At 47.2% G+C, this 16,798-nt stretch overlaps 1 protein-coding gene across 5 annotated transcripts in view; it reads right to left on the bottom strand.

The window, feature by feature from the left end:
- LOC119554509 (teneurin-m) overlaps positions 1-16,121 on the bottom strand; it is a 113,605-nt gene extending 97,484 nt beyond the window's left edge. For all 5 annotated transcript variants that reach the window (XM_037865447.1, XM_037865448.1, XM_037865449.1 and 2 more), the window contains exon 1: positions 15,192-16,121. In XM_037865447.1, coding sequence (XP_037721375.1) covers positions 15,192-15,492 — 301 coding nt within the window. In that variant the 5' untranslated portion in view covers positions 15,493-16,121. The remainder of the gene's footprint in view (positions 1-15,191) is intronic.
- Positions 16,122-16,798: the final 677 nt, after the last annotated feature.

Raw genomic sequence — 16,798 nt, 5'->3', positions numbered from 1 at the left:
CTAAGCTATTTCCAAAGACTAATGGTGCGTTTAGTGCGGGCCGAGCAACCCCTGAAAAAATCAGAATGGCGCGGCAGCCAGCGGGGAAAACTTTCCCTCACACGTCTCAAGGTGGAGCGAAGGAAATCGGCATAGGGCTACCGCAAGTTTGCGTGCCATCAGCCCTCCCTTACCGAGATCCAGAATTATTAAGCACTGGAGATTATGCAAAGAACAACAGCCTTTGGGCGAGAGGAGTCCATGTATCCGTACACCAATTTTAAGGAAAAGTTTGTGGTGATACTTAGCAAAGAATATGCATATTTACATTTATAATATGCTGATACATAGTAGTGAAATCCATATAATTTAGTTATATAAGGGTTTAGAAAAAATGTTGTAGGAACTATTCCTAACTGAGTGCAATACGATCCCGGTGGATCCCATAAGTCGTTTCGTTTATTCCTTCGACTCTCCAGGCAAGATGCATCCCCGTTTCGCTCTCTTTTATTAAAAAGAAAAAAAGTCGGAGGTCACACGCTCTGGAAGAAGTCCCTTGAGCCCTTTTTTGAGCATCCCGAGCTTTCATCTTTATGTCAACCCATCGATTTTGCTTCGCATCTTCTCATTTTCCGCTCCTCGGGAGTCTTCCCTCATCAGGATGCCACTTAAGACGGCTTGCAACCCCCACTTGCGCTTTCTGGCTAAAATTGTTTGTTTGGGGATTTGCATGTTTTTACAGGCCTCCACGGCTCTTCACCCCTTTGTTCGGCTCTACGAGAAGTTAACGCTTATTTATTGTTGGGTTTTTTGCACCTTTCGCCGTTTTCTTTTCCCTCCGTGGGCTCTCAGTTTCTGGCTTTCATGCTTCAATGAAAATGTTAATAAACGCCCGTCCTGCCGCCCCTTTTTATCCGACCCACTGTCTGTCTGTCTGTTTGTTTGTGTCTTTGTTTCCCGCTGCAGTGGGGCAGGAAAAGCCTTTAGCGCCTAAAATTAGACTTTCGCTGAGAGTGAAAGTGGGGGGCGGCGAGGCAGGGGTTGATATGTGCTCGCCGGGGCCTCGACAACTCAATCAGCCTGATTAACATTTCACTGCGCAGCCTTGGCATTTGCCTTGCATTAGCCAGCGACGTCTCAAGTGTTTGTTTTTGTTCCGCACCCTGCGAGCCGGGGCGATGAAGTGGCTTTCGAGAGAGCTGAGCCTGATTTCACTTTGGCCACAATGGATTTATTGTTTGCAGAGTGCTGGGGTGGCCGAAAGCCCTGCTAAAAGGCTCTTTAGCCGAGGAGCGTAGGAGGAAGCGTTTGGCAAGGATTTCGTTCGGAGCTTAAATAATTTAAATGCCGAAAGAGACAGAGATGCGTACGTGACAAGCGAAGGAGTCCGATGGTATCCACCCCTCTGGAGAGATCCCTTCCCAGTGAGGAAACTGGAGATGCTATCCACTAAGCAAGGTCAAGATCGAACGACTGATATGACTCAACCGCAGAACAAAACAAAATATTACGAACGGAAAACAACAAAGCCATTACGGACACTGCGAGAAATATAACTAACCTACTGAGTTATTACTAGGGACCGAAAATAATCATTATTTGTGAGTTTTATATTGAAAAGACTACTGTGACTCTTACTTTTTCATGCCAAAAATGCCACGAGGGCAATACCCAATTTGAAGAGAAAATTGCACTCTATTTTCTCTTGCCAGCAATGTATCTAAAAACCAGCCAAATTTGAAAAAAATATCAAAATATCTTAGAAGGGCATTTAAAATATAAAACACAAATAATGATGACAGCACAAGTGATTTCGAATCTTCAGCAAATCATTCACATAAACAAAAACAAAAGCACAAGGCATCTTATAACCGAACTGCGAAATGAAACTTCTTCGGACCAAAGTCTTGGCGTGACTGAAACCCCGAAAACGATCCCCAAACTTAGGGTCCATTGGTGAGCCCCAAGCTCGGCGATCGGTGGGACAGAATCCGCGAATCGATTTCCCGTTGGACAAACTTCCCAAGCAATTTACTTAATAATCAACAAGAGCAGATTCAGAAAATACCCAAAATATACATGGAGTCGTATTTAAATTTCGTTTCAAACACCCAAACGGGGGAAGAACTCGCTTACATTTACCGTTAGCAACAGCAGGAGCAACAGCCAAAAGCCCCAAAAGCAGGGGAAAATAATAAGAACACACGCGTTCCTCCAGAGTCCCTCATCCACCTCACCACCTCCTCCAGAACCCCCAGATCCCCCAGAACCCCTGACCCCACCATCGTGACTCCCTTCACGTGCGCTGAAATTTAAGTGAGTTTTTCTTTGGCGACGTTGCCGCCTTTTGGCTTTTAATGACGTCGACGACGACGACGACGACGACGACGACTCTGGGGCATGCTTATGCACATTTCGAGGCACAAACACCCGTGCACACGTGTATTTATACAGAAATTTAAATTTTAAAATAACAACCTTCTCGGGCGTCCCCATCATCTTTGGCTCTTGGTCTCTTCTTTGGGCTCCTTCGCCAGTTGCTTCATTACCTGGGCACCGGAGGGCTTCTCCGGGCGGCGGGGTCCGAAGTCAACTGTCGAGGAGATCCAGGTGGGTGGGTCATGTCTGGTCCTGGCTCTGGAGCTGCTCCAGGTTCTGGTCCTGGTAGCAAAATGTCATTTTGTCACGCAGCGGACGCAACTTCATCACTCGCCCCGCCCATCCTACATACTGTATCTGTCCTGATCATTATGTTTATTAAATTGCCACACGCAGACGAACACAAGGTGGAAAGCGGGCCTGCGACAGATTTTCATTTTCATGCGGAGCACAAAAAGTTTTCCTTTCCTCGTCCGCATTCCAAGGCGGCATAACTTAGTTCCCTGGCTCTCCGAAGTTCTGCGTGTTCTACAAATGATTCCTGCTCCCATTCCCCAGTCCAATTTGCATATTTTCGTGAGTGTGCATGGCCTCGGGTGTGCCACACACACAGTGCACACCCCGCACAACTGCATACAGTGGGGCTTGTTAGGGCCGGTCGACAAGTCAATTAGTCTGGCCATGCCCCACAGGTGTACCACCCGCAATACCATTTGAGTAAAATAAAATAAGTAGCAGTTCCAGGTAGAGTCCCGCTCTGCGCGGGTTATTAAACGGTTCTGGGGAAATGTTTTGATTGGGGTTTAGTCCGAGGAATGTCCTACATTTAAAGTATTTATAAGTTCCACTTCTAAGATGTTGACATTTCCGTTCACCCCCAGTGACTCGTAAAGCAGTTCCAACCATTTGTATTACATCACAAGTAATTAAAATGTGTCCCACATCAAATCTCGCGGGGCCCAGTCCTCCCACCTGCCCGTCCACCTGCCCTGCGTATCGGTTTCCCAGCCCGATCCCTCGCCCCCTGCGAGTCAATAAAGTTTTTACAGCCAAAATAAATAAATCTACTTTGTTTTCATTTCCATTTTCATCTTCCTGGGCCAACTTGAACTGGCCCCAGGGGGATGGGGCTGGAGGGATGACACCTCTAGAACTCGTCATAATTTGCATGTGTCTCGTATTTTTATAACTCAAAGGCAAACACCTCCAGAGGGAACCAGGAGGCGGAAGAAAGCAAATAAAATTCGGGAAAAATTTGACAATATCTTTCGCTGTCGCCCATTTGACGTTATGTATTTATGTGGCGCTGATTTTCACACACACCCCTCGGATGCGTTGTCTATGCTAATTTTTATTTATCTTATTTATGTATTGCCCTCCGCACATATGTGCGGATCTAACGAGAGGAGCAAACAGACCTGGCGGGCGGGGGAGGAGCTAAGAATACATTTTCCGAGCCGATTTTCGCGTTTTTTCCGTCCCGTTTTGTTTTGTCATCGCATTTTATGTTGACATTTCCATTCCGGGCCTTGTGCTCCGACAATGAAAATACTTGTTTATGGCGGCAAAGGGATAAAGGATCCCCGGCGGCGACAATCCTTGAAACGGGCTTCTCTACCGTTGAATTTAAAATATTCATTTCCACTTTATCACCCCCTGCAGCTCCTTCAAGCCCTGAGCCAATCCCAACTGCTCTGCTGCGGTCAGCTTTTGAGTTTTCGATACAATGCAGATGTTTCCAGCCCGTTTGCATCTTGAGATGTGCAATCGCTCCCCATTTTCTCACGCGGCTTTTCGGGTTAACCGCACGGCAGCCACGAAACTGAAACCCAATCAGCCACCATGCACTCTATATACTCCGTGTGTGCATTATGTCGGCCGAAACCGCAAATTTCAATTAGCATTAGAGGGCCGTGGTGTGTTTGCGCGATTTTTTGACATATTAATTGATGTGTCAATATTTGCATAAATCAATACAGTGACGATACGGCTGGGTGACCGCACACACGGCTGACCGGCCCCCAAAGTATTCCCTGTAATTGTCGTTTTCGACGGCGCTTTGCGCTTTCGATCAATTAACACTCCGAGAACCGGGCTCCCACTCAGAAGCCAAACCAGACGCTAATTACACGGCTCACACATCGTGGAAGCAGGCAGGGGAGGGGGATCCCCCACATCAAACGGGAAAATTAAATGTTTCGCTTCACTTGTATAATTAAATGGAAGTTGTTGAACAAATTCGTACAGCCGTAGCTATAAATTTGTCAGGCAGTCCGAATTCGAGACAAAGTTGCATGTCAGTCCTAATTGTTGGGCCAGGTCAGCCCCGGCTGGAAGCGGGCAGGTGTCTGTCCACATTCCACCCCCAGTGCCCCATCAGGGGTTAACAGCTGGAAAGGGGCACGTGTCCGGGACAATGATTTATCAAAGTGGTCAGCAAAGTCGCGTGGCAAGGCGAATATTTATATTTACTCAGTGGAAATAATAATTATAAATCTGGTGGCAGAGGAAGGGGCTTCACAATTGAGTCCTTGGCTTCTCCACTCATGTGGCAAACGGCACAAAAATCGAAATCGCATAGAAAATCGCATTTGGGCACTGCTCGTGGGCCATTTGGGCACGTGTCCTGCCCCAACTTGATGATGCTGGGGAAATGTCGCAGGACTCGCTCGCCCCCGCTTTCCCCGACCCTTCCACACTTTTCACACGTAATAAACGAAGCCGTAAAGCGCTGTTGGCCGACGACTTTGGCCCAAGGCCCAAGCATAAAAGTTTTCCCCGATTTTCCCTCTTGGTGGCCAGTACGCACGATTTGTAGTCGTTCGTGCTGCGCCAAAGTTTCCTTCTTTATTTCGCCTTTTTATTTTTATTCGGCCCTCTCTATTTTCCGTTCGCCATGAAATATAAATAACATTTTCAGCGCTGAAAAATTTATGAAACACGCCGCCGCAGCTGCCCCTGCCCATCGATTTTCAGGGCCGAAACTAAAACTTCATCTTGGGGCATTTTCACACTTTATTAAAGTCCCTCTCTGGCCGGCTAAATAAAAGTCGAAAGTTAGTTTGGCAGTTTGTTTAGCGGGTATAGTTCATAGAGGGGTTCAGGTTCAAGTTGGCCCCCAACCAGCCCCCTATGCTAATGGATATGGATGTAAAGCAGCAGAGGGGCACGCCCTGCAGCTCACAACTCCCGATTAGATCCGGAATTGGGTTTATCTTATGATGATCTGTGCGATTGTCATTAAAAGTTCTCCCAAGGACGTTGCGCCCCGAAAACTCCATTCCGAAAGTTCTATTCCCGGGCTCCCTGCTTTGTTCTGCTAAGAAATGCAATTGTTTGGCTTGCGGCGTTTCCTTCTGTTTTCGGTCTTTTGTTGTTCTTATTTTTTCTACTTTGTTGCCGCAAAATGAAATTGGGGAATTTACTTTAATTTGTTTTTCGTGCCGCCGCAGCAGTTGTGCCCCTCCCCATTCGCCCCCCTGCTTCCTGCCTCAGCTTTTTAAAATCAATTTCATCTACTTTTGGTCTTCCTCCCCTTGTGTTTTTTTGTGTTTTGTAGTTTCGGGCAAATTCAATTTGGCATAGAACTTCATTGCTGACATCGGGTGGTTGGGAGGTGGGTGGTTGGGCAGTGGGTGGCTGGGAGGTGGGTGGTTGGGCGGTGGGAGGTGGGTGCTTGTGGCAGTGGCTTTTGTAAGTTCGCATGTTTCAATTGCAATTTTATTTCAGCTCTCAGCTTGTTTTTTTCCACTCAACCACAAATTGTTGCATTTGTTTGTTTGTCAGAGAAAATTCTATTAAATTTCTCATCGGTTTGCATATGTGGGGCAGGGCAGGGAGGACAGCCCGTCTGCCATCTGTTCATCCGTCTTTCTCCGGGCGGAGACATCGCGATGAGGTGCGAAAACATGGCCGAGTCCTGTCCCGCCCAATCCACCTGCCCATCGCCCAGCGGAAGTGGCCTCCAACGGCGTCTATCTCCCCACCAGCCCACCAAAACCCACCTGCTCGGTGCGTGCTTTGTTAGCACAACGAGAGCAACAAAAAATGGCTCTCCAGGTGCCATCCAGGTGGGAGGGGTTCTGGTTCGGAGGACCAGTCGAGGGCTTTGTTCCTGCCTGCGCCGTCTGTCTCTCCACACGACCAAGTGTTTGGAATTTCATTAATATTTTATTACTTTTTTCCCGCTCTGCTCTTCCCCAGGAAGCGCTGCGTTTTGTTCCTGAATTTATTAAAAGCGGGGCGGATTGCTGGAGAAGTTATCCGTTCAGGGGACTTAAAGTGCGAGAAAGGCCCTCAGATTCGGCCAACACACGCTTGGGGTTTCGCCAGCTGGCAGTGCAAAAGTTATTATGTCCCCCACTTATTGATGCCGAACCGAAAATGAAATGAAAACAATCAAATGACAACTGTCAGGGCACGATAGAATTCCCTCGTTCAGCTGGAAAAGTTTGCCCAGGCCTTGGAAATTTCAGCGGAGCCAAGTGCATGAAAATAGTTGGCGGAAACTTTTCCCAACAGTCGCAAAGCGGAGGAAACGACGAAAGAGTTAGAGTAAATCATTGTGGGGAAAATCCAGCTGGCGAAAGCAGCAGAAGTGCAAGTTTCGCTGGCTTAGAGGCTGCGAATCTTTTGTGTGCCCACTTGGCGCTCGTTCTTGTTCTTGTTCCTATTCCTACTTGTGTTTCTGCTGCACCTGACAAAGCGGCCATTGTCTGGTTCCCTACTCCGATTCTCGGCCCGATTCATGTGCCCAGCCTTGGCACACATCAAATGAATGGTGGGCCGTGCAATAAGGCGGAAAGCCAACCCTCGGCACAATGAAGATTTTCACTTTTCTGGCTTACACAATTATGTGGGTGGTGCTGGGAGGACAATTTCACTTTCAGCCCCTGGGGACCAGGCCCTCATCTTAATATCCCATCCCGGTAGCACCTTTGCCAGAGCACTTACCACGAAAAATGTGTTAAATCTCTTTAAATCGTCAGTTACTCACCTGCAAGAAAGGAAAAAGAGAGATATTTATTAGCAAGCGTTTTCAATAGTAAGAGGCCCCCAACTCAGCTGTTCCCCCGGCGGAGCACGAACAAATTGCCTAGAGCCCCTCACAAAATGGGAAATTCCGAAGCGCTCTGCATCCCCCCACCCCGATGAATAATCCCGAACATTATTTCCACGAAATTAAAAAATTTACGCTTACACAATTAATCTTGGCAGCGGATGATGAGGTTGCGGGAACGGGAACGGGCAGTGAAATCTCCATCAGGGTCAGCGCAGCCAAGAAGAAATTCACAGGAAAATGCACAAGATGCTCAGACAAAGCAAAAGGAAAGAAAGGAGAATGTGGCACGTAGCGAACGCTAATCAAATAAAAACATTCAACAACATTTACACATTGATAGCCATGGCCTGCAAGGGGGAAAGAGACGGAGTGCCGCTAGCCGAAACCTGTTTCGGCTTTTTCGGGCAACTATTATTATTTTACGACACCCGCATGCTGGTGTGCAGTTGGTGTGGCGATGGACGGTCCTTTTGACGGACGGGCCCGAAGTCCTTTCATTAGGCTCGCCACGAGGGTGGGCGCAGGTCATACGATACGTACTGAAATGCCTTAAAAAACGAGCAACGAAGAACCGGGAACGGGACCGGGCTGTCCTGTAACCTGACGCGTTGTCCTGCCGCTCCCGGCTGCTCCGGCCATTGTAAGGCGATATCCTGAAAATGTGCTAAAAATGTGCGGTCGTTGGCCGACACTACGCTCCCCTCCCGCCGCGCCATTGTGCGTACGAAAATGTATCTGAATCCGAGCAATCGGGTATCTGCGTCTCTATGCAGGCGCCTAATGCACGACTCGAAAAGATACTCTGGCTTTTATTTCGGTTGCATAAAAATTGTCAACGCAACTATCATAAAATTTCCATTAGCGTGGAGTATCTTAGAGATACTTTGCCGCGGGACGCTTATGTTGCCACGAAATACTCATTTCCCATCGAGTAAACACAGAAACGGAGAAAAAGGCGGGCAGACGACGCCGGGGGAACCTCTTCTCAATTACGCCTAGTCTGTAGTCTTATCTAGCACTGGATCTGTTCTGTTTGATGAATCCACTTCCCCTGGCTCCTTTTCCCTCCCCGCCCCTGGCATTCCCACGTAAATTATTTTTCGCATCGAAACTACTTCAAGTGCCGTCGAGGCCCGCAGGAGGGACAGAGAAGGAGGCACCGAGATATCCTGCCCAGATCCTGCTTTCTCCCTCTCTCTTTCGCCCTGTATCTCGTACAGCTGCGACATTTTCCCTACTTTGTATCTTTCATCTCCGTATCTCTCCTATTTCGCTGCCTATTTGTTTTGGTCTCCAATGTATCTTAAATTTTATTTTATTGTTTTCCCTCCCTTTGTTGGGTTTGTTGGGTTTTCCTCGTTCGGCCGCGCCGCGGCATAAAATGAAAATCATTTTCCGAGATTTACTTCGCCCTCTGTGCGTTGTTGTTTTGGTCTTCCTCTTCATTCCGAGTGATAAGGCAACGTTGTTTTGCTATTTTTATCGCCTTCGCTCCTAATGATGAAATGTCCCGGAGACCGCTCGTCCTGCCAAATTTTTATTAGTGTTTGCCTTTTTAGAGCACCGACAGATGTCCCCAGTCCTCGTTCGCTTATCTCTTATCCCTGCGCCTAATTTCCGGCTGTAAGCCGCTTTAAGGTGCCAGATTTTGGGCATTAAAAGTTCGCTTTTCTTTTCGATTTCGTTCCAGTTTGCTGGGGTTTATGGCCTGACCAAGTGTCCATGCATACCCGTGAACATACTGCGGATACATATCGGTCAGAAGTTCCTATGTGGCTCGCCATTGAGCACTTCCGTCCCGCCGATAAACGAAATCTTTCAGCAACTCGGCTGCTGTACTTTGCGTTCTGAGCCGCGATGAGATGAGTTGCTTTCCATTGAAGTGGCACACATTATGGTCGCCGTATTTATAGAGACTCAGATATTTTATTAGCGATAGCGACAGCTGCTGCTGGGTGTCGGAATGCCGCGGAAGTCGTCTTAGGGGCTAGGCGATGACTGAGATGGGAAGACAAGTGCATCTCGGTTATCGGTGGATCGTCGGATCGGTGGATCGCCGGAGAGCCTGTCTCAGGCGCGAGTTCATCGCAAGCCCCATAAAAGACCAGCCACGAAATTTGTCATTACGCTTAGTTTTTACAGCTTCTGGAAACCCAGAGCATAATTTTTATGGCTCGACTAGGGACCCTGGGGCAACCCTTTGTGGCACCACCCTCCGCCTGCAACGCTGCCGTTGCAATTAAGGAGCAGACGCAGAAACGGAACGGAACAGAACAGAACGGAGCTGAAAAAACATGTAAAGTGCTCGTAAAGATTGGGGGCGGGGACCCTGAATTTGCATTCAGTTGTGAAACATTCTATAAAAAATAATAAATTTAATGTTCGACAATAAAAGCCAGCGAGAAGTACAAAAACCCAAACAGAATTCACATATTTTTTATGACTTTTGCGTGAATATTTCTTCGCCGCCAGTGGGCGGGGGAGGCGGAGGGTCGCAGGACAGGGCAGGCAGGACAGACAGGACTCTTTTTTCCCTACATCAGCAATTGTGCAGCAATTACAGTAAACAACAATCATCAAGTCGGGCCAGGACGTGCCACCCGGACGAGTGCCGAGACAATGTGGGATTTCCACAAATTTATTCGCTACAAAACAGTCATAAAACAGAGCCAACTGCAGCTCCCTACAAAGTACGATATAGTGGTGCTCAAGGTATACATACACATCGCAATATCAATTCATTTTCGTTAGGGCAAATATGGTGGGAAAATCATTTTCAAAATCATTACAATGTCAGATAGTACAATGGCATTTTTCGAACTGGTCATTCAAACAATCGAAAACAATCTATGGGTTGGTTGCAATACTAAAATATTAATAATATATCTATACAATTGAGATACATATGTGGGGAACCCGAACCAGTCCGACTTTGAATACCCAAAACGGGGCATGGAACAGATTCCGTTTCCAGGTCCCCAGAACACTAAGTCAGCATTAATTTCTTCGGGTTCGAACTCTTCTGCCTCCATAATCGGCTTTGGCAGGGGAGGAAAATCGAATTATAATATGAACGAGTGAGTTCATCTTGTTTCCCCCGGTGCGAGGCCAAATGAGGCATGTCGAGCCGGGAAAGGGGAAAATGGCTTCGCCTCTGCCTGAGTTCCCCGTTTCCCCGACTAATCCCGAAATGACAAAACGCTAGCAGCTGATGCAGCTCGAGTGGAGAACGGGCACGTAGTACACACATAGAGGGAGATGGGATTTGCAGCCTGTTGAAGCTGGCTCGCAGCAGGTACTCCGCGGCGAGACTTCTGGCCAGGTCAGGTCATCCGAACACCTAACAAATTCCGGCCCTATCTGCCTGCTCGCCTGCTCATTTGCGGTTGTCTGCGCGTTGCGGCATCATTATCGCCCCTCCCGTCGGTGCCTCTCCCGCTCGAGTGTGTGGGCTTAAAGGTCTTTTGTGCGCCCTTCCTTTGTGCTCCTTTGCAAAAAATAAAGAACCCGCTCGAACGGAGAAGGCGTTGTTGGCCTCCTGCTGTTTACGTGTAATTTTCCCAGCATTCCACTGCCAGCCAGGCCCTCGACATTTTGAATTTCCCCTGGCTGTCAATTTTTCAGTTCTGTTCTACCTTTTTTTCCACTCCTTTTCAGTTTTTCAGTTTTTCCTTTTTCGGTTTGCTTTTTTGCCTGCTACAAATCGCTTTGATTTACATAATTCTGCGCACATTTCGACGCATAGTTTCCCCACCGTGGCTGTTGGGTGTTTGCATATTTTTTGACAGCTGTCAGGAAGTAATAAGTTGGAATTCCGCCCGCTGCCGGCGCCTAGTCTGCGTCTCCTGACATTGACAGCTGGGAACGAGTCCTGGCCGACACTCTGCAAATGTGGCAGGCACGACCTGCGGCGCCCAGAAGTCCCACAAACGATAACAACGGGCCAAAATCAGATTCGAAATTGTACATATTCGCGTTCGATTGGCCCCAAAACAGGTTCTCCAAATATGACAGCAGGGCTTTGTGGTGTCGTCAAGGGCCTAACGCCGCCGAGGTCCTTTCTCAGGTTGATTTTGGGGATTAGCCGGTAAGCGGCTTAGCTGGCAGCTAAGGATTAGCGGGCGAAAGCCGCTTCCAGTCCGAAAATGGGATCGCAGATAGCGATGGGATGCTTGGGTTGACAGGGATCTGGAGAACCATGGCGAAAACCCAGTTGAGATCTATGCAAATAGTAAACTAGGGGTGGATTTCTGCTAAGGGTAAGGTATTACGATGTGCTTTTCAATTCAATTATCCTTAAAAAGGATGGGCTTAAGCGGTGTTAGCATTGAAGTGGTTATGTTGGTATTTAGACTTAGTTTTTACTTTATTTACCCTCTTGATAATGGGCATTACTTGTATAAATTATTATTGAGGGGCCCAAGACTATTCCCCATGAATTTCCAATTCAAATGCTTTCCAAGGTTCCTGCTGACTCAGCCGAAGCTCCCCCAGCTGTCTGTGACGCACAGGAAGCCCCGCACTCGCCCAAAAACACTCCTCCGACCATCTATGATATTGCCCCCTGCCAAATCCGAAAATAGCGCCGCGATCCGCGTAGAGAACAAGTGGGAGTGCGGCGCAAGCACGAAATTATTGAAACATGCCCACGCCAAGATCCGACGAGTCCATCCGATCACTTGGGGAAACGACCGCACCCGTGTAATTACACCCGGCAACCAAAACAATACGGATTGTTTGGGTTATGGGCCACTCCGCGCACAGAAGCAAGTGGTAAGCGGCTCGAAATAATGGTACGAGTGGAGATTTCATTTTGCAAAATTGTGGCCAAGACAAAAATAAACAAAGTGGCCTCATTAGGGCGGGCCATAAACTAATCGGGCGCGGCATAAACAAATAATAATCCATTCCGTTCTGTTCTGTTCTGTTCGGTTTCGCGCTGCTGGAAAACTCAGTGTGAGAAAATCTAAATGGCGGGCCCTCCGATTCCCGACACCGATCCAATCCAATACAATCCCAAACCCAATCTCAATACGAATGCGATTCCGATTCCGATTCGGAGGGTGACCTTGCTGAGCTTCCATTTTCGAAATTAGTTGCGTGTTTCTCGCCTTTCTGCATTGTGACGGGGATTGTGATTGGATTTGGAGGCCATCTGGAGTTTGTGGTTTGCGTTTAATAATGCAGAGTGGCCGAGAGCGGGCGGTTTTTTCGACCTAATTTGGCTAATTGGCGGCCGACAAATCAAACATTGAGACATTCAAGTCTCTGCTCGCCAGCTTCGAGCGATTTTCACACATCAACACGGCGTCAAAGTGGGGGAGAAAGCATTTTCCGCTGCTTTTCCAGGAGCACACTTTTCGCTCTTCCTGTTTTGGCTTTTTGGCAATTTTATGACAGGCAATGGGAATGGAAAAGCTGCTGCCTGGTGAAGTGTTGAAAATTTACGAGCTCGCCTCCCCCATCGCACACCCCCTTGGCCCACTTTATTCAATTTCATTTCTTGCGCCAAAAACGGATAGAAATTCTCTCAAGTCTTCGGGACTCAGGAATTTATTGTTTGCCAGTTACGAAATTTATTTGTTGCTGTAAATTTACAATTTTTTCGCTCTGCTGCCAGGTAGCACACACCCACAGCCACACACACGTTCTGCTTCTTCCACTGGTTCGATTTCCATTTGATTTTTATTTCGTTTCAAAGCTCCAATTGTTTGGCAATTGTTTTTATAACACCACAAAAACGCTGAAAGGCACAAGAAGAAGCAGAAGACCGGGGAAATGTGGGATGACTGCTACGAGGATGAAGAAGAGCTACGGAGCAGCGGAGCTCAAAGAGGAAATGCCAGAAATAAAGTTATGTAAATTCCGTTTTGTGTAAGTTCAAATGCCAAGGAGCAGAGTCGGAAATAATAAAACCGAGCATGTCGAAGCGTGTATTTGTGGTTATTGGGAAGTGGCAGAGGGCTGGGTTCGGGGAAGTATTGGATAGGTCGGATTGGCTGCAGAGGTGCTAATTAGTTGGGCCCAAATAGCAATAAAGCGAGGTATTTACAAAATATGGAGTGTCATATTTTTAGAAAGATAAAAACAATCGCCTTTGTTGTAAAGATATTATAATCTTTAAATGATATAACACGTTTAAAATATTTTTGGTAATGACATATGATATTAATTTCATTATTAAACCATGATGTTTTAAGTGTCTGTTTTCCTTCAGTGCATAATCAGGCCACTGAAACCGAACCCCTCTCAGAGGTCTCGCGTTTTTCCAGCCGCAGGCATTTTCCACGGGGACGGGGACTGCGTCTGGGATTCCCCTAATTCCTGACTGACTGACAGAGTATCCTTTTCAACTGCGCTTTGTGCGCTCGCTATTGTGGCTCTTGCTTTATTAATCAGACAAATCGTGAAAAAACGCGCTCGGTCGGAAAAAGGGAAATTATGAAATATGAAACAAGAGCGGGCTCAATGTCAGGCGGACCCACTCCCATCGGGGATGCCGCCTTAATTTGTTTAATTTATGCAAAATGTTTGGCCGCATTCGACGATAAGCGGCGTAATTTGTTCAAACTTGTCGCAACTTGCTGCTTCTTCCCCTTTCCCGACTGTTTGCGTCGCCAACAGAAGGAATAATTACTGGGAGTAGCAGATAACATGGGAATTCACTCAGACTCCTCCTCGGATTAACTCATTTTCCACCCTTCCCTTTAATCTGTCTACCACTTGCTTGCCAGTTCAACTATCTTTATTTTCTGTTTAATTAATGCTTGGTATAATTCGTGGAAATTCCTATTTTATTGTGTTTTTCCTTAATCATACCTGATGCACACAAAAACTAAGAATAATGATAACAGCACTAAACGTTTATTGAATGGTTTTAAAATGTGTTTTCCCTTCTGCCAAATTAAACAAACACACCGATTGATCTGTATTTAAAGACAGCCATGTTAAATCATAAGCTGGAATCACAATTTATTTTGCACAATCCAGTTTGAACTCGTCTGTACAAAATTCCGGCACTCAAAAGTCAAGGGAAACCAATCAAGAAACTACTTTGCTATATTACTCATATCAAACACTTTAGCTAGGAGGATTTCTAAAGTTAAGAACTTGCAAGCTTTTAAGAATTCTGAATTGGTACATGGCCATTTGAATTAAGAAATTCCTTTTTTCTTTGTGCAACGGAGCGGGTTCTGAAATAAGCTTTTTGCTTATTAAACAGTCCTCTTAAAAGCATTTAATAATTATAGAACGGGTGGATGGTTTCTTTTTAAGAAAATAAAAGTAAAATGATTTGAACTTGTCCCATTCTACATTCTCTTAAAACTTTAAGGGAATTGGAAATCAATGCAGAGGCCATATTAGCTTTTCCCTTATTGAAAGGTTACCTTAAAAACATTTAATAGAACGAGGAGTAAGGTGGTTTCTTTCTTAAGAAAATAAAAATAAATGGTTTTGAACTTGTCCCATTCTACATTCTCTTGAAACTTTCAGGGAATTGGAAATCAATGCAGTTATTATTATTAAGCAATTACCCTAAAAGCCTCTAATAATTATAAAACGGGCAGTGCGGGGTGGATTGTTCTTTTATAAGAAAGTATAAGGTTTAATCTCGACCCATCCCACAAGCATTATAACTTTTTAGACTTCCTAGAACTAAAAATCAATGCAAAAGGCCAATCCTTTGAGCAAAGAAGGAGTTCTTGACAGGCATGTTGAGGGAACCCTTCCTCCTCCGGGTCGGAGGCCAGGGGTTAGAGGGCGCACTCACCTTGTCTGCCGTGTGTCCGCTGCGCCGTGTTGCTGGCCGTGTCCGGCGGTCGGTGGGCCAGGTGCTGGTACTCGTAGTCGTAGTGGGACGACTGGGCGGCCTGCTGATTCTGCTGGTTCTGGTGCTGCAGCGTCTGGCTGCCGTGGGCCAGCTCCGCCGCCGGCCGCCCGTGGCCGCTCATGGGCAGCGTGCGTCCTTGGGCGAGGGCCTGGGCGTGGGCGTGGGCCTGGGCCTGGGCGTGGGCGGGGCCGCCGCCCGCGTCGCGGCAGTCGAGCGTCGACTCATACTCGTAGGGATTCATGGCGGTCGCCTCCAGCGGACATTCGTCGTCGTCCGTGTCCGTGCCGCCGTCGTAGATGTTGTCCGTGTGGCGGTACGCGTGGTGGGCGTGCTGCTTTGAGAACTTAATCTTGGCGGCTTTGGGGGCTCTTGGCCGCGCGGCCAACCGGACAGAAGAAGAAGAGGAGGAGAGGACTCCGCGGGGGAGCAGGAAGAGAAGAGGTTCCTCGGTGGGCACTACTCCAGGCTTTTCACTGGGCGCACTGCACTGAAAACATTTCTACTGGGCCACTCCAGGCGGTTAATCTGCGGGCTGCGAGGGTCCCAGCTCAATCACAATCGGCCGAGGCCGGAATATTATTTCTTGGGCCTTCCCGCAGACGCTCACTCAAAAACACGGGACACACACGATGGGAGATTGGGAGTACAGAACGCGACGAGAAGACGGTGTTTGGTTTGGATTTGTTTTGCGCGGCGATCTTAAGAGGCTGTTTCAGAATTCGTTGGATCCAGCCACCATTCGCTTGGTTCTGGGTTCTGGTTTCCCCCCGACGATTTTCGATACTTTCGCTACTTTTCGTATATCCACATTTTCCGGACTGTGGAGCGAACTCGCGAGCGACGACGTCGAATTTTGGACCGTTCGAGACGAATTTCAAAATGCGAATGAGAGTGCAAAACGAACGACGAACCGAGTCCGTGTGTGGAGAAACCACGGAAGCAAGCGGCTAAGAGGGGAGAGCGCTCTCTCTCTCTCTCTCTCTCTTCCTCTCCCAACTCAACGAAGCCGATGGCAGCGCTGTTAACAGAGAGCGAGAGCCGTGGTCCATGCACAAATGTTAGCGAGCGCTGCAATGTAATCCCCTACACGCATTTTGCACTATTAGAAATGATCGATCCCAACTCACGTATTAAAAATAAATAAGCGTATTGGTAACTTTAAAAGTAAACATCACAAATACCTGGGGCTTACTATTGTAAAGGCTTGAACTATTGTAAAACTATTTAAAATCACTTACTGCTCTCAAAAGATCTTATTGAACTATGCTTAGTTAGCTTAGCTTAACCCACTTATGTTTATCTTGCATAAATATTTTCCGAGCTTAATAGTTGCATTTGGTTTAGCTACTAAATATTTTACATACTTCCTATTTTAGAAGTGACTAAAGAGCGACTTCCTTTGAGATAAATGCCCATTTTGTTCCATTAAAATATGCATAGCTGTTAAACTAACAGTCGTCGCTGCTCTGCCTGCGCTTCTCTGCCGTCTCATCTTTCGTTCAGTTGCGAGAGCGGAGAGCGCAGAGAGTGCGTCGAGAGCGCAAGTG

Source organism: Drosophila subpulchrella, chromosome 3L, assembly GCF_014743375.2.
Source record: "Drosophila subpulchrella strain 33 F10 #4 breed RU33 chromosome 3L, RU_Dsub_v1.1 Primary Assembly, whole genome shotgun sequence".
Classification (NCBI taxonomy): Eukaryota; Metazoa; Arthropoda; class Insecta; order Diptera; family Drosophilidae; genus Drosophila; species Drosophila subpulchrella.
Note: the sequence above shows the minus strand (reverse complement) of the source record. Positions and strands in the feature narration are given on the sequence as shown.